General features: G+C 52.0%; 1 protein-coding gene across 1 annotated transcript; it reads right to left on the reverse strand.

The window, feature by feature from the left end:
- Positions 1-1,142: 1,142 nt before the first annotated feature.
- On the reverse strand, positions 1,143-16,400 carry LOC104256753 (dual specificity testis-specific protein kinase 2-like). The gene is made up of 9 exons (XM_009811295.2): positions 16,379-16,400; positions 12,496-12,695; positions 7,834-7,955; positions 7,642-7,690; positions 6,731-6,880; positions 4,543-4,716; positions 3,871-3,954; positions 2,698-2,784; positions 1,143-1,244 (listed from the first exon to the last, which is right to left on the reverse strand). The coding sequence occupies exons 1-9, from the start codon at positions 16,398-16,400 to the stop codon at positions 1,143-1,145; spliced, it is 990 nt and encodes a 329-aa protein (XP_009809597.1).
- Positions 16,401-18,213: the final 1,813 nt, after the last annotated feature.

Genomic DNA, 18,213 nt, shown 5'->3' on the forward strand with positions numbered 1-18,213 from the left:
CAGCTGATCTGGGGGCAGGGACTGAACTGCTCATCTGTTTCTCTTAATTTGCAATGCCAGGCCATTTCTAGCCATTATTCTTTCCACCACTGGTTTGGATCTGCAGCCCCAGCACCCTCCTCTGGCCACAGAAGAAAACACGGTTTCAAAACAAAGTCCTTTCCTGGCTGCCTGAGCCCTGGAGCCCGTGAGGGTGTTCCACATCACCGAGGAGGCGATGGGTGCTGGGCCAGGCAGAGAAATGGGTGAGATGCTGGATGATGCTGGACCCAGCTCTCCCCTGTTTCAGCCTCACAAGCTGTTGGATTGTGCTCATCGCCATGTTTGCAGTAGGACGAGAAGGGGGAAGGCAGACCCCTCCATCTTTGAGCCCCAGTTGAGGGCGGCGGGGAGAAATCCAGACTGCTGTGATGCTGGGACATGTGTCTGACAAAGCTTTTCTGAGAGGAGATATTAGTCGGTTAGTTCGTATCTCAATAAGGCACACCCTCCCCACCACCTCAGCCAGCACAGGTCAGCACCCCATGGGTGGCCCTGGCTGACTCTCCAAAACCTTGCCGGATGCCTCCAGGCCTGGTGCGCTCCAAGCACAATGCCGGGAGACCCAGCCAGAGACCTTACAGAGCATACCTATTCCTGCAAGGCTTCCAGCTGGGTGCTTTAAGGCTTTAAAATATAAGGTGACCTCGAGGCTCACCAAGCACCCCAAAGCCCCTCTCCTTCACACCGCACTGACCCCAGCCCCCTGAGAGACGATTCCCCAAGGCCATGGGGATGGAGAAGGGGAAGACCCTGGGTCCAGGGGGCACGGGGAAGCAGGAGAGGATGATGCTTCTGTCGGGGATTTGGAAAGCATCCTCAAGGGAATTCAGGTCCCTCAGGACCTTTTGCTTTTAACAAGCAAACAGACAAAGGCTGCTCGGTGTCCTAATTACATCTGTTAAAAACCTTAGCTAGGAAAAATATACCCTTGGTAAGTCCTTTCTCCATTTTTAACCATGTTTTCCATCCAAGAAATTAGAGACCAAGACTATGATTAAATAAACAGCAGTGCATCACTTAGCTCTTCCCTTCCTGACCCCCCAGACAGTTAATTTACAGTTTGGGCGATTCTCTGCCAAGCCTCACAGGAGGCAGGTAGCTCAGCCCAAAAGTTGATTGTCCCTCCTAGGCTCCAGGCTCTCGGCGACATCCTCCAACTCATCCAGGATTTCGGAGAAAGACGGCCTTTTAAATGCTTCCACCTGGAACGAGAAGGGAAAGCTGAAGAGGACACCCCGGACAGGAGGTGGGTGCTCTGCAGCAGCTCTGCTGGGTCCCCCAAGGCTAGGCAACGGCAACCATCCATCACAAGCACTGGTCTGGGTCACACGCCTGCCGGTGGAGCCTTCTGGCATCACCACTTGGTGATCCAGGCCTGGGCTGCTGCAAACGAGCAGCTGTAGGACAGGTCCCATGGTGTGGTACAGCTCAAGCAAAGGCAGCGAGATGCCGAAAACCAGCCTGACATACCCCAGCCTGGACAGGGTGTGGGAACTGCTTATCCTAAAACCCACCCAGATGGTGCAGGGGCAGGTGTTGTGCAGGGAAAGGCTGCAGGTAGGTATCAGGAGGGAGATGTATCGTTCCCTGAGCTTCTTCATGACACTCAGGATCTAATTGTCTTGTCTCCCTGATGCAGCTCATCCTCAGTGGGCTGTAATCCCCCAGTCCTCCCAGTGCCTGATCAGGTGTACCCAAAGTGAGCGACATAGCCCAGGGCACCCCCATCCCGCACCCCCACCGTGCCATCCTGGGGCTGCCCTTTGTGCCTGACCCCGCGGAGCCAGCCTGGGGACTGCTCCAGAAAGTCCCCAAACCTGCACATCGCACAAGGGTAGAGAAGAACATCCCCAAGGGCCATTTCTGGCAGAAGCACGTTAGTGTATCAACTTGCATTAGGAAGCTGCTCGTCAGAGATACAAGATCTGAACACACATAAATCTAAGCCAGTTGCCAATGTGAATCACTCCTCTGATTCAGGGCAAGTTATTCACACGTCCTCGGGACCCATGCAAGGATTTACTTCCATTTGCTGCCTTGAGCTCCTAGCAATCAGGTGCATTATGATCACCCAGCTTCTCCACTCTCTGCCTGATTACTGCCTTTGGTTTTCGCTTCCTTTCAGAGATCTTGCTTTCTCTCTGCTTTGCCTCCCGAGGCTTTGGGCAGCATGGGAAGGCCCCCCAGCTTTCACCATTACCTTTTATGCTAAAACAAGAAAGGTTAGAGAACTATGCTCTGATGATATCTGTAACGGCAGGGCTGGCAACAGCGAGGCAGCGCTCTCCAGAGAGGATCAGCTGGGTGCCTCTGCCTGCAGCCTGGCTTAAGGAGGAATTAGACATCATCACCAACCTGCTTCCCACTCTGGGGTCAACATGCATGGGAACAGGCAGGACCTTGGGATGTTTTGGGCTGTAATGCACAAACTAAACACTTCTCCTAGGGGCAAAACTGCACGGTAGGTGAAAGCATACTACTGGCCCAGGAAGATCTCATCACGTCACAGGTCAAGTGGCAGAGCCCTGTGTGCCAGCACTGAGAGCAGCAGATTCAAGGTCTCCAGGGTTCACAATAATTTTGGTCTCTGTCATACAAGTGTGATACAAATCCAATAAAACCAAAGAAAAAAAGCAAAAAAAGCAAGAATCTCACCCGACAGCAGCTAGCAGCGATGTCCACCACCTGCTTGGGGCATTCGCTGATCATCCCTTGGAAGGCAGCAACATCCAAGCCATAATCCTGTGAAGAGGGGGAAGAGTACATAGAAAAGACTTCAGCTATAAAGTCATTTAAAAGCTCTTCATCCTTCTCAAGGTGTCAAAGCACAAAAAGCTCATGGTTTAAAGCTTTTAGGGTCTCCTTCACAGCTATTTTACTGATGGCTATGCCAAGGTACCGGGGCAACATCAGCTCTGGCAGGACTGCACAGATGGTAAATCATTAGCAGGGCTGGGAGACTGCAGCATTGTCCTGCTTGCTCTGTGCTATCCCTGCAGAGCAGTATGTGTCCTCTTGGAAAAGCTCCGACTAAGGCAACAAGAGCCACAAAGGCAGAAACCAGTAGAGGAAACAGCACCAGGTGCTGAGCGATGGCTGCTGAGGACAGGAACTGCAGATAATTTGGTCTCCCAACAGCAACTGAGAGTCGAAGGGGTCCAGCCAGCTGTTTCCACAACTACAGTTTTGTCCCTCCAGACTTCAGAGTCTCTGATACGTAATTCTCTTTCATCTTGTGAACACAGATGGAGTGTGTTAGTTCCTGTTCAGTCTCACAGAAACATGGAATAATCTCTGGTCACTGCAGGTTCTTTGCATTGCTCCATGGAAAGCAGCAATTTGCTGTTTTCCTGCTGGATTTTTCATCCCTCTTCAGGATAAACTTTCCCTTCCCACTTTGTGGAAGGGAAATGTTGCAAAGGCTGAAACAAAAAAGGCCATGTTTTTAGGGAAGCCCACTATTTCCACATGAACTGTGTATTAAGTGCAACGTATTTGAAAATAAAAGTTTGTGATGAAAGTTGTGTTTAACCTGTCACTTCAATGGAGAAGTTGAAATGCCAAAGCGAAATGAAGTGTTTGGAATTAAGGTCTTTAAACAGGAGTACTTAATTTCAAATTGTTGATCTAAAAAAAGTTTTCAAACTTTTTGCACTGAACTCTTGTGCACTGAAAATTTTGAGACCCGATTTTCTCACGGAAAAACCTCTAGAGAGAAACCTGAGTGTGAACACATACACATGTGTACAGGTCTGTCTGGTCCAGAGAGAAGCCATAATCTGGTACCATGGAGAAAACACCATTAGATTTGGCCGCAGGAATCATTACCTGAGTCCTGGGAAGCACTTCGGGGTCAGCTGGGATCCTGCCCAGGATTTCACAGAGGACAATGCCAAAGGAAAACACGTCCACCTGCAGGAGGGTTGGGAGAGCGGGAGGTGGGACAGGGCATGCACAGAAGCAAAGCATGAGAAAGGGGAGTACCAACGACAAGGTCCTTCCATTAGTTATGCAAAAGCCCATCAAAAAAGCCCATTGGAGATGGAGGCAGCAAACCCCTAAAGTTCTTCTGGGCTTCTGAATCCACCCAGAAACACCACAGCCCCACTTGGATTCCCACCTCATCTTCAGGAAGCCTGGCCCCGTGCTCTTGTTCAATGTGTCTGGTCTACCACAGCTTGGCACCCCCCACAGATCCTGCAACAGGTTCATTGGGCTGTAACTCATCAAGCATCTTTCTCAGAGAAGCTTCACTGTATTTGTCCATGGCAGCAATCCATTTCCCTAAAAGTTTAACTGAACAAGGCCACATAAGGAACTTCCAAGTTGCTGAGCAGAGCATTACTGAGCAAAGGTCCAGGTAGCAGGGCAATGTTTCCCGGGGAAGGAGGGAAGGGCTCCTCTGCTGTTGGGACATGTCACCAGCAAGCAGAGGAGACATCCTCCACACTCGCTCGGGAGCTCTGAGGATGAACAAGGAGCTGCAAAGCAGTGCCATACCTTCCGGTCATAGGGCTCTCCCCGGAGCATCTCAGGAGCCATCCAGAAAGCAGAGCCCACCAGAGACAGCTTCCTCTCCACATCCTTCACAGGCAGCTCCACCACTTCCCTGGCCAGCCCGAAGTCAGTCACCAGCGCCTCGCGGCCCCGCGGCGTCACTCGAATGAGGCAGTTCTGAAAGAAGCCCATGGGGTACAGCATGAGACGCCTGGCGAGGAAGGGCCTGGACACTTCCCTGAGCAGCACCTCACTGGCCCTCAGCCCCACCTCGCCATTACAGGCTCTCCCCTCGCCAGAGACCTGCCTCCTGGCAGCACACGCGGAGTGTGCGGGGCAGATTAGGGATGGATTGATCGCACCTGAAGCCAGAAAAAGTCCTTTGAAAAAGCTGTTCAACAGACATGATGATCCACATCCTTTTATCTGAAAGAGACCTCGAAATGTGCATGTCGACCCTGTTCACTGTTCAGCCGAAGGCAGGCAGGATCACAGCCACAACCCTTCTCACTGCCCATGGCTACACATCCCTAACACAGCTTTCTGGACAAATTCCTATAAAATTATCTTAAGGTTTCTCAAAATCCCAGCGGTTTCAGCCTGTTCAGTTCCCCAGGATTTCCTCCTCAACATCTGCTCCCAGGGAACTAACAGAAATGACAGGCTCCTTCTCCAGATGGCTCTCACTAACAACTAGATTTCAAGTGAGCACATACACACTTCTGTCCCAGATCTTCAGCCATCATCACCGCAGGTTTCCTAGGTTTCCCTTGGGAAGAACGAACCTCTTTCAGGGTTGAACCACCGCAGCAAGCCAGAAGGGACAGGCAGGAACCTCCAGCACTCGCTAACTTTCCACAAGCAGGTCTGGAAAACTGCTGAGCTCAACAGTCACCACCAAATAGGATATTACATCTCACCTGACTTCAGAGTACACTGGCCAAGAAACCTGTGGTCAGAGTGAACCAGGTTCTTGCCTTGTCCTTGCCTGCTGTTTGCGATTTCGTGGTTAGTAACTGAGCCAGGTAAACAGCCTGAGATTACAAAGGTGAGTTTCATTCCTGTGCTGATGTCTTTTAAGACTGTAATGCTTGACTGGCTTCCACACTGCCAACCTTCATCAGTATTTCAAGTTTCTCTTAAAAAGCTCACAGAGCACCAACAAAAAAAAGGCTTGTAAGAGATACACCACCAACCAGCATCAACTGCAAGGACCTGCAGGCTCCATTTCCATGAATCACCAAGCCAGCCTCTGGCATCAGCTGACACAGATATGGTCCAGGCTGGTGGCGAACCCCTCAGCTCATGTTTCCTGTGATACCACGGACATGCTGCAGATCCACCTGAGGTTTGAATAGTTTTGCCCAAGAGAGATCAACAAGGCACTGCCCCACCATGTTCCTACTGCCATACCAGCGGCAGAGGAACAGACATCAAAGCCTGTCCCCATGGACAAACCTGAGAATGGCAAAGCCCCAGTGCTGTTCCTGCCCCCATCAAGCAGCCTGAGCCCACGCTGAGGAAAGCAGCCTCCCAGCCAGAGGGCCAATACACCAGGAACATGATCTGTCTTTGCATTACACCCAAAGCCTGTCTCCAGATGCCAGCCTTCACAGCCAGCACACTGCCAGGGTGTGAAACCCATGGAGGTGACCATCCTAAAACTGGTGACTTGGACCCTTTGGATCAAGGAAGAGCAATTTCCCTGCACTTGAGTGAGGAGGCACATACCTCCTGAGCTCCGCTGGTGCTCTGCACACAGACAGGGACCATCTCACACGGCACTCACTCCCAGAGCCCATCACCAGCTCCCGTTAGCAACAGCTTCCTCCTTGCTGTGAGCAGGAAAGGAAGTCTCTAAATCTGGTAGAGTTTCTCCTGCAACCGTAAGCAAAGAAAACCATGTGCAATCCTGCACACATTTCCACCTGCTTTCTTTTCTGACAGCAACAGCACTAGGAGCAATATATTTTTATCTCTGTCTGGGTCTCCTGCTTGGCAAGCGATGAATGCAATGTAATGACAAGTTTTATCAAGAAAGCTTCCTTGCCTGCAGAGGGATTAGCATGGAGCAGAGGACCAGCATGAGGCCTGAGGCCTTCTGGTTACAGCCCTAAGCGGTCCCTGTACGGTCCCCTAACACAGTCGCCTTCAGCAATCCGAGGATGATGTCCCCTTTCCAGATGCGTACCTTGGAGTTGAGATCTCGATGGTAGATGTTCTTCGAGTGCAGGTAGATCATGCCTCTGGTGATGTCAGAAGCTAAGTCCACTTTTTCCTTCCACGTCAAAGCAATGTCTTTGCTGGCCAGGAGCTCCTCCAGGCAACCCCCATTCACGTACTGTGAACAGAGACAAAAAAGCAGGTGGCTGTGTGGCTGGGCACAGGCTCCCCTGGAGCTTCCCAGGGGCTGAACCCTCCCTCACCAACCCGCGAGCCCTTCCTTTGGGATGGAGGTTGGGAATGCCATTGCATGCAGGGGCCCCTGTGTGTGGTATGGTGCAAATACCCCTCCTGGCACAGCAAGTCACTGACGGTCTCTGGGCTCTGCCCCACTGCAGGGATGGCTGTATAAGCTAGCGTGGTCCTCACTCACGGGCAGCGAACTAGAGGCAAAAAGCCTGGCAGCAGCTCAGTCAACACCTTCTGCCACCGACAGCGTAGGAACGAGGTGAGACCTCCCCGGCACCAGCCCAGGCTTTTCCATTAGACCACACCACCATGGCAGAGCCACCCTGGAGGTCCTGCCACTCTCCGCCTGCTTTACTTTCTACTCCTGCCCTCCATCCCTGGCTCCTCTTCTCCCCACCGCTGGCCCATTCCGGCCCCTTGGTGGTACCAAGCCAACCTGAAACACCTTCTGGCTATCCTGCCTAAATCTCATGGCCCTGCACTGACTGTGCCCCACTCCAACTGTGACCAGCTGTGGGGCAGAAAGGACCAGAAGCCCCTTCAAGGCAATCTTGCTAGTCCAGAGCCATTCACAGGTGCAGGAATCAGAGAGGCATAGATATGCGTTACAGGATATCTGCCATCTTCCCTGCCAAAGTACTGCTGGGTCCTTGCCTGCCCACAGCACAGTTACAAGCAAGAAACCTTTACCTCGAGAATGGGGTACAGCTTGTCATCCTTCACACATATCCCAAGGTACCTAAGCAGAAGAACACACCAAATAAAAAGAAAAGAAGCCATCAAAGTTCAGCTCAATCCCTTATTGCAGAACTGCCTTAGAGACACCAAGCCAACTCTGGCCCCTGCCAGTGCCCACTGCTCATGGCCAGAGAACGTGCCCACCTGACGATGTTGGGGTGGGACAGCTTCTGCAGCAGGCTGATCTCACGCACAATCACCTCTTGGTCCACATCGTTCTTGTAGATCTTCACCACCATCACTTTACAAGCAGCAGCCTGGGTCACCTGGAGTCAAGATTGGAGCAGGATATCTCTTAGCTTCCAGAGGTCTGCCAGCCCCTCTGGACAACAGCATCCCTTCCCAACCAAAGGCCTGAATGTCATTTCCCTGCTGCCCAGAGCTTTGCACAGTCATTTGCACAAGTGCAAGGTGCTGTCCCTTCCACATAAGTTCCACTCCAGTGATGCCTGCCTGGGTGGCTGGGCACAGCTAGGTCCCTCCTGTCCCCATCACAACACTATTTCTCTGCCAAAATTTGTGTGTTTCTTGGGCTGGAGCAGTTTCTCAGCTCACACTGGGTTACTGCAGAGCTGACCTTCTCCCCTCCAATGCCTTGCATTCAATGTCCCTTCCCAACCACAGCCTGCCCCACATCTCCATCCCTCCTTCCTACCTGGGTCTGATCACTGTACGAGGCTGCTGGCCACACTCCTCACCCCCAGTTCCTCCTGCACCCCTGCCCATGGATAGGCCCCCTCCATTCAGGCTCTGCCAGACAGACACAATGAAGAAAGCCAGCTCGTCTCTCCCCTGCATCCCAGGATGGAGGTCCTGTGTCTGCTTCCCAGCCAAGTGCTAACCTGAACCTCTGCTATGGATTTTACCACCAGACATTTCATTCCTAGGGCTTCCCCTGGGCAGGGCTACTGGAAGCTAAAGAGCAGAAAACAAAATGCTCTTCCCCAACCTTACAACACTGAACAGACTGCGCAGGCATTTTTAGGAAGAAATTTGCTGTCCCCTGTGGAGGCACCAGGGTTGGGCAGTACTGAATGCGGGGGTTTCATGCAGGCTACTGGACATGCAGGGATGCCCTGGCTCTCAACCCCAACAGGACGATCCAGGGCCCCTGCACTGCAGCTCATGTTATCTGGGTTGATGATCCAAACAGCAGTTTCCCTACCACATCACGGAGCATTGTGGCACTTTAACATTTCCATCCTCAATTAACATCTCTTTTAAGGAGACTCATGTATCAAATGTGGCCCCCACTGATCTCCTGACAGCTCCCCCAGGGCTAGCAGAGAATCCAGCCACATGTTTAATTTTCTCTCATTTTGAGGTTTGTGGGGTTTTGTTTGTTTGTTTTAAGGGAAAAGTAGTTTAGACACAGCACGAGCTGGCTTAAGAGCAGCACTCTGCATCCCAAAGTGTCACCCACTGCTCTCTGTGATGGTCACTTTACAGATAAGGTTACTAGCCCAGGTGAGGAGAACAAAGAGCTGCATGTAAGACCTAGCTGGGCTAGAAGGAGAGAGAGGTTCATTATAATCAGGGTCACAAAACAAACTGCCTTGGGAGCAACATGAACCGCTGCTTCCTTTCTGAAGGAACGCAATCTGACAGCCCATGTTAGCGCTGGAATAAATCTGCCTCTCTACTCCAGCAGGTCATAAGGAAGCCAGGGCTCTTGACACGCTCACTTGATGGGACTTCATAACCACAGACTGTGGATCACTAATCAGATGTAACTGATTATTAAATGTAATTGCACAGATGTAAATATAAGAGACGCTATCGATCATCTTTGCCCAAAGACTGTGAGTGCCCTTATGCCCAGGACAGAGTACAGGGAGCAGCTGAAATCCGGAAGAGCTGAAAAACTTTTAGAAGAGCTAATACTGAGTTTCAGTGAGACCTATTAGCTCTGCACAAACTCTGGTGGAGACACTGAGCTACACTGAGCTTCCAGGCGAGGTTGCATGTCCCAGCTGGACACCAGCAGAGTTCACAAACACTGCCTGGGCTGCTGGAGTCGGTGAGCGCTGGAGGGGTTCCTGTCCACAGGGCAATGCGAAGTCCAGCCCGGTCTGGAGAAGAAATGACCGAAAAGCAAGGCTAGACCCACACCCCAAAAAAATAGTGGGAGAGACAGGCAAAGGTAATGGGCTCAGAAGGCCTCTTCCAAGACCACGGGCCCCAAGACTTTGCTCTGGCCAGCCTGGAGCTGCCCTTGGTCCACTCTGAATCATGCGAAGTGCCCAGTTTTGCCCTGGATCAGTATGAGAACCAGGGAAGTGCAGATCTGGTGTCAGCCTCGAGTGGAGAAATAAAGGTGAAAATCTGGCACTGCAAAGTTGCAGAAAGACAGGGAGTGGGACTGTGCTTCCTAACGTGTATGAAGCTTTTTGAGGGCCAACAGAGACACAGGTTGCTCAGAGACTCTTTTTGGGCAATGCCTTAAACCAGCCTCAGAAAAAAAGTAGTAATGTTGCATTTCTCTCCTGCTTTTGAACACCTCAGACCCCTATATATGAGAGAGCTGCCAATGAAAGAAGCTTTATGCTTTCCCTGAGAGAAACTCATACCTGAATAGCTCTTTATTGCACATCAGAAAATTAAGGCAGAAAAAGAGGGAAATTAGCTTGTGCTCAGGTCATGCAATACATAACCCGCAGAGCAGAAGGCTGTGCCCAGACCTCTTGAGTCTGAGTCACCAAGTAGAACCAAGTGAATCCTCCTTCCTCAGCCAACCCACATATAACAACTCCTGAGAATGGGCTTAACCGAAGGACAAAGGATGGCAAAAGCAACAGGCAGCCAGCACAGGCAGCGCCAGCACTTTAGGGAGTCTATGTCCTTGCTGCGGGAGTGCTTTGGAAGACAGCATCTGTTGGCAAAGAGCTTCAAAGGACCACTGCCAGTGATGCTTCGCAGCAAGAGTGCCGCTGTCCAGGGCTAGGAGTCCATAGGGGACTGGCTGACCCAAGAGGACCACGAGTCATCAGAGCACTCAGTTGCAGTTGCGCTCGAGTCCCCAGACAAATGTCAAGTCCCCACAAAGGACTGTCCCTGTCCCAAGTCCTCCTCCACTGTCTTCTGACTATTTGACCCACAGCATTTCATTCAAACTTCTTTTTTTTTTTACATTTCTTTTTCTGCTTCTACTTCAAGCAGTTATTTCATTTTCATTCAAGATCCGTGTCTCCAGCCTGCCTACTGCTGGAATTTCATTCACTGCCAGGGCAGGAGGAAAATGTCATGCACGGAGGAAACAGCAACTGTTACTATGAAAATCTGCTAGATAAAGGAAAGAGAAAATGATGGCAACAGCACGCTGTGTAGGTGGGGAAAGCAATTACTAGAGGGAGGCTGTGGTCGGGAGAGATATTTGTCATATATTGCTCCAGTCTGCAAAGAGCTGCCATAGACCTTTGGCTGGACCCTTTGAACAGCTTCAGTGCAGTGTCCCCAGACCTGAAGTTCACCCAAAGGCTTTTTCACAGCACCAAGCCCAGATGTAGTAAAGGAGGAGACAGAGCCTTGAGAAAGCAACATGCGTTTATCTATCCAACTTGTGTATTTTCTGCAGTTCCATGGCCAGATCCTGCCAGCCTGGCTCCATTAGTTTCAACTGGCCACATGTGCTTACACCAGTCAGGGTTCTCACCCAGAATATGTCAGAATACTCCTCTGGCAGAATCATTTTACGCTGGCCCAGGAGAAATGTGCAGTCATGATGTTTATCACGGGGCTGGTCAAGTTAAGGAGCTGAAGGCAATGGTAGGGTCAAGCCCAATTTGTTTCCACTGGGTCTGTGTCAGCAACCACGTTCTGAAGGGCTGCTGAGAGGAGAGATAAGGTAGGCAAACCTGGACACACTGCAAAGCAACGTGGCATCTGCTCTCAGAGATGAAGGCTGAGTCTCACTTCCTAATACAAAGCACCTCCTTTCGCTTTGCTGTTCATAGAGCAGTGATCACCAAGGGCTGCAGGGAAAGAGCCCCAAGTCCCATCCACTCCGCCCAAATAAGCAGTGGCACTCCCAGGCTGAGGAACAGCATTGGAGGGGGAGCAAAGCTAGCAGCACCCCAGATCCTGTGCTTGCTCAGAGAGGGTTAAACAACCTCCCACGCCAGTGGAGCTTGGTGCAGGGAGTGACTCACAACAGCCCCAGTGAGAAAAGCAGTTTTGCTTCGGTGACACACCGTCCGCATCATGCACTGGCTTGCAGGGAGCCAGGGGTCTCCTGACATAAAGGCAGCAGAGGCAGAAGTGGATGGACCAGCAGCCTGTCCCAGCCCAACTGTGCCCCAGGTCCCCTGCTCTTCCCCAGCATCACCATAACGCGGAGCAGCAGCCAGAGAGGGGTGACAGCGCTGGTGTCTCCACGGGGTGTGGGTGGCAGGTATTCTGGGAGACACACACAGCTTAATTTTACATTCTTTTTCTCTATATATTTTGCTACAGTTTTGACAACAAAACCTGCACAGAGCATAAATACCCCCTAATCTCATCCAATACCCAGTTTAGCTCCCTGACAAGCTTCTTGTATGGCTGGATGACAGTATCAACAAACATTGATTGATTGAGTCCTTCCATCTCCTTTTTCACTATGAAAGGGGAGATGTGCATCAAAGGGTGCGCCAAGGGGGGTGTCCTTTCCTCCCTCACCCCATCCAACCTGCCAGAGTGAGCTGGGAGGGATGAAGACAAGGAAATAAGCTCAGGGACAGCTTCCTCAGGTGAGACACCATCTGCACAGCCTCAGCAACTGCTCAGCTACTCTCACACAGGTCACGGGCTGCCTGCATGTCGGTTTACCTTGTAGACCTTGGAGAAGAAGCCGCTGCCTATCAGCTCGGCATTGAAGTTTTCCCAGAACTCCAGCTTCCTGACAGCTGTGCGCAGCCTCTGCCAGCGGTCCACGTGGTAGTAGGTGTCGGACGATTCACCATAGTACTGCATGGGGCCGGAGGGCTCTGGTGCGATCAGCCCTGCCTCGCACATCATGGGGGCAGCAGCTAAAACACAGTGTATTTCACAGTGAGCCAAGAGAGGCATTTGGACATCAAACAAATACCTGCACTAGAGATCAGGACTGGACGAAGCCTCAGGAACAGAGGGAGAGGAGACAAGGCACCAGGATGATGGACCCTGCAGCACATGTTGCACTGGGAAGCACCCACAGGCACTGTCTCCTGGTTAAGTCACCCTGGGCTTAGGTCTGCCTTACGCAGGTTGTATTCGGACTTCTTTAGACTAGGACATAAAGATGTCAAATTAGCATATATTCACTTATATCTTCTAAAGGTTTACGATAGATAGGATGCATCACCTTCAACACATGATAGTGAAGCCCAGGAAAAGTCCGGGGGACTCCGTCTGGCTCAGCCAGCTTATGTTGGGTTAAAAGCCACTGTGTCTAAATTGGGCTTTTAGCATAGGTCACGAGCCACATACTAATACCACATCCATTACCCCAAAGCTCTAAACAGGGCTTAGCTACTATTGCAGACAGAGGGTCATGGCTTGAGTGTGCTAGCAGGAAACACTCAATCTTAAAAGGATCCGCACTTGGCAGGTGCCTACAGTTCATTATAAGCCCTAGAGAATCACAGAACAAGGAAATGCCCCAGCAACCCTCCTCCTGTCTGTGTATCCCAAATTTGACTCCAAGCCCCAAGTGCCTCTGCTAGATTGTCTTTCTTTTCCACTGCTCTGATTCTCACACTTCCCTCTCCAGTCCCCTCTCTCCATTCCCCTTTCTGCCTTTTATAGCACCAGACTCACACTCCTCCAAAGCCATATGCCAGTCTTCCCCTTCTCCGGCATTACTTGCCTCTAGTTATTTCCAAAAATGCAGGGGAGGCAAATCCAGTGGAAAATGGGCTTCTGACACCCTGAGCAAAGCGAGTAAGGCACCTATTTCTGGGTGTAAACAACCATTGGTACGTGACAGAAGCTGTCTGAGCACTTTCTACTCACAGCATGCGTTCAGATTCCTGGGGCCTGGCGAGCTGCTTTGCCAGACTGTAAGCAGATGAGACAACTGTCAACAAAGGGTAACTCTTCAACGTTTCCAGCTGAGGCAAAGGTAAGCTCTGCCCTCCCTAAGTTTCTGTCCTAGGTCTTGCACCAAACAAGACGCTGTATCAGCATCCCTTGATCCCGTGGATTATTTCATGGCTACTTTGCTTCTACAGAGTGAGGCAAAATCTGGACTGAAATGTGCATAAAATATTTGCACCAGCCACCCCATCACAGGGATCCCCAATGCAAACAGCAGGCAAGCTCCAGGCTGAGACTCAGGGAGCTGCAACACAGAAGAACCACAGCACAAACTTCTGAAAGCAGCCAGACCCCAAAGTTGCCACCACAGAACAGTCCCATGCAGACTGCAGGACACCAGTCCCAGCAAAAGCAACACGACACGTGGGGTCCTACCTGATTGCATGGCGAACATCTGCAGGACCAAAGCCCCAGAACTGCTCACGAACAGGGGAGCCCGTGGCCATGACGGGTGGTGAGCACTCAGATCAGGCAGGGCACATGAAAGAGGTTACAGGGCCACTGCTTTACCCCTGCTCTGACCCAAGGACAAGCAACCAAGGAATATCCCATGATGGGATGCAGCTGCAGGGACCTGCCTGGAGGTTTTTGCCTTGGGACGGTCACTGCTCCTGACAGCCAGCACCACCTGAAATGCAGCCATGCCCGGCCCCCTCCCATCCAGCCTGCACCCAGGCACCATGCACTGGCACAAGGGAAGAGGCTCCTGCAGAAGCAGGGGACGGGACTCACATCAATCACAGTCAGCGCTGCTAAAGCCACCGTGCTCTGGCTGTGTCACTGAAGGCATTACCTTCCCACGTGGACGATCCATCCAGATTCTGCAAGGATCTCTCTCTCTGCTGTGTAAAACAGCCCAGCGTTGGCAGGGCTTGGGGCACGGCTGCAGCAGGGCAAGGCACTGGCACAAGCTGGTGGCAGGGTGCAGCAAAGGGCTTTTATTGCCCAAGGCCACGCTCAGCATGCAGGGCTGTGGAGCGGGAGGGCAGACGTGGAGCGGGAGGGCAGACGCAGGAGGTGCTGCAGCTCCAGGCCAAGCAAGTGGGGCTCACACTCGGTCATCGAGACACAGAGGAGCAACTCCACATCCTGCACGACTGGGCAGGACATGAGGGGACACTGACAGGGTCTGACGGATCCTGCTGACCCCAAGCCGCCAACGAAACATGGAGAAGGAAGGGCAAAGGGTCGCTCTGAGCATTGCATCCATCTTGCAGGATGCACTCTCAGGGTTTACCCACTCCTGCCCCCAGTCCTGGGACACAGGTTTGCCCTCTCCTGTTGTGTGGGTGGTGAAACAGTAACACAACAAGCCACAACCGCACCTCGGAGAGCCGGTCACTCGCTGGCAGAGCCACCAGAGACATGCTTACCCAGCAGGCTCTGAAAGCCTCTCCCTCCACTTTAGCACCCTTCAGTAAGAAAAGAAGGAGCCTTTCCTCAGCAGAGCAGCACACCGGCGGATGCCCTGATCCCCAGCCACCGTGGACCCCCTCCTGCCCGCAGGGTGACCAGGGCACAGGCACGACAGGTCCCCGTGGGCAAGGCAGGCTGCCCGGGGCTGCCTCTTCCACAGGGAATGGTTTCCTTTTCAGAGGCCTCTCTGTTCAGTGCTTTTCCCACGTACCATCTCCTCCCGCCATGACCTAGTTCATCAATTGCCTCTTTGTCCAGTAAAGAATCCCTGCAGCATCCCCAGCATGCCGGGAACGGCCCCTCGCATTATGCCGCCGAGTGGGAGCCGAGTCTTTATTTTCTTCTTATAAATGCAGCTGTTTGTCCCCAGATTAGTGCTGACACGTAGGCTGGGGGAGAAAACAGCCTTTCAAAATGCCAAGATTTATTTGAAGGCTTCCTAGGAGCCGGTGAGGGAGGGGGAGAGGGTGGGAGAAGGACAGGGAGTAGGCGAGGGCGGTCTCGGGGGACAGCCCACAGCCCCAGGCAGGGCACATCCTCATGTCACCAGCAAGGTTTAGAGCACCCAAAGCTGTGCTTTTGTCAGAGCAGGTAAAGTGCTGGGGCACTGCCTGTATCCCCCGTACTCCCAGCTCAAATTCAACCCACAGCCGGGAGAGCAGGCTGGGGCACAGGAGGAGGCTCATTCCCTTCGAGGCTGCCCTGCCTGCAGGGAGAGGGGAGATGGAGAAGGGACAGTGGTGCCACTGGCTTCCACCACCCTCTGGGGAAACTGCCCGTGTCCCCAAGCTTTCCGCCGTGCCTCCAGCGAGCGAGGAGCTCCCTCTGGACATAGCAGCCAACATGCACTTCCCAGTTCCCAGGGCAGCAAGAAGCACCAAGGAAGCATCTCACGGGCAGCTGGGAAGTGTTTGGATGCTGTGAGCTGTCACTGCAAGGAACCCACTCCTTGCCAGATTAAAAACACAAAATTAGCAGTCATTTTGAAAAGGAGACCTGGGGCACCATCTTCCTCTGGGCTTTCCTCATCTGCGGACACCAGAGAGGCACCTGCACGCCACAGGGAAGGGTCCGGCTCCCCATCGGGGCTCACTGGGGCTGCCCATGCTTGCTGCCATGCCACGTGCTCAGCGAGGCTCCAGCAGCTGCCAGGGCTGGCAGAGGGGCCGTAATCAGCCCTGTGCCCACACCCTGCGAAAGCAATCGCGCAGCCAAAAGCGTGGCTCCAGCCCCACCGCCATGGCTCCAGCCTGGGGAAGGACCCAGCAGGCGTCGGGGGTTTATTCCCTCTATTCAGCAATGCAGCACCCATCGCTCCCAAGTAAGCCACCACCCAGCCGGCAGACCGGCTCTCCCAGACCCGTGCACAGCCGGACACGGCCCTGAGCACCTACCCAGGTCCAGGCTCTGCTGTGAGGATACAAATCCCAGGCTTCAAACCCCTCTTCTAGACAGCAAATTTTCCTGCAAAAAGAGAAGAATAGACTCTTCCTCCCCGCACCCGCCAGACAGCCAACCTGCCTCCCCTGCCACCGTTTCCAGGACTTTTCTTCCGGTCATCAGGAAAGCAGAGAGCTTCTCCCCAGCCTCCTCCGCCAGTAAGCGGGAGGCTGGCCCGGCCCCAGGGACCTCCCTGGACCAGGAAGCCCAGTGCCTGATGGCTGGAGCCTTGCTCTGAGGAGCAGCACGTAAAAGCTTATCTGGCGCTTACTAACATGTCATGCAAAAACCTTCCGTGAGTGCGATCACTCTGTAAAGAAAATACCTTTGCCAGGACAGCAGGCTGCCAGCACTGGGTGCCAGCACTGGGGTCCGCAAACGGGAAACCATCCTCCTGGTGGAGAAGGGGGTGTGCACTGACTGGGCGCACGCGTGTGCAGCATTTGGCCTCGGGGGGATCAGGTACAGAAGGATGTTTAGAAATCTGTAGGAGCTTATCAACATTTTCTAAGTGTCTAGCACTGGGATTTACCTGTTGTGTTGCTGATAACGACTCTGATGCTTCACTGTCGCCCGTTATTTACATCTCATCAATAAATCAGTAAATCACTTCAGGCCCCAAATGGTTTAAACCACGAGTTGAGCAGTTTTCTCCTGCAGCACATGCGTTGGGCGCATGGGCAACACTCCCCAGAGCCCTCTCCGTCCTGCCCTGCCTGCGCTTGGCTCCTGCAGATGGAGGGAGGAGTGCTCCCCAACTCCCGGGTGGAAACACAAAGCAAATCCAGATAACAATGGTGACATGAGATGAGATCATCTGTCTAAGCCAGATGAACAAAACACCTCAGTAGAGTTACTCAGCATTTATCTCTGTCAACAGAAATGGACTTTCTTCCATTCTGGCTTTTTATAACAGACACCAGCAAACCTTCCTGTAGCATAAGGAAAATGTAGCATGTCAAGCAAAACCAAAATGGATTTGCTGACCAGTATATGTTACTGATCCCTAAAAATATGTCATCAGTATTTCTGAGCTCTTGACCCACAAAAAAAAGGAAAAAGTATTTCCTAAATACTTCCAGCCTGGGGAGGAGGCTGAAGACAGGCCAGGGCTCCTGCTGCCCAGCGAGAGGATGGCTTCCCACAGATAAAACACTAACATTCACCAGTGCAAGGATGTCAGGAACAGCCTTGCAGCCACATCAACAGGGACCAGCTGGCTTTCCCTGGATGCCATCGTTACACAAGTTAGCAATTAGCTTTTCGTAGACATCCTCATGTACACGAGAACATCTAGTCTAAGCTTGGTTGTTTCCCTCAAGTTAACCCCAATATATTTGATCTCTCCAGTCAAAAAGACAATTTTCTGTCCGAAAAAAAATAAAATAAAACAAAATCAGGAAGGCAAATTCCTCTCTCTGCAGGAAGGCAAATTAAAGTAAATTACGCAGCAGGGCTAAAGGGATACTTGCATTTCATTTGAGTATGAATGCATTTTTCATAAAATGAAATAAATAAATACAGCCCAGAAAGTAAGACTTAAAAAGCTCAGGGTAAGTTACTGACAGGGTAAATAATTTTGACTTTGCAAATTCAAGTACTTATTATGCTCCT

This window comes from Gavia stellata, chromosome 24 (genome assembly GCF_030936135.1).
Source record: "Gavia stellata isolate bGavSte3 chromosome 24, bGavSte3.hap2, whole genome shotgun sequence".
NCBI classification, from domain to species: domain Eukaryota; kingdom Metazoa; phylum Chordata; class Aves; order Gaviiformes; family Gaviidae; genus Gavia; species Gavia stellata.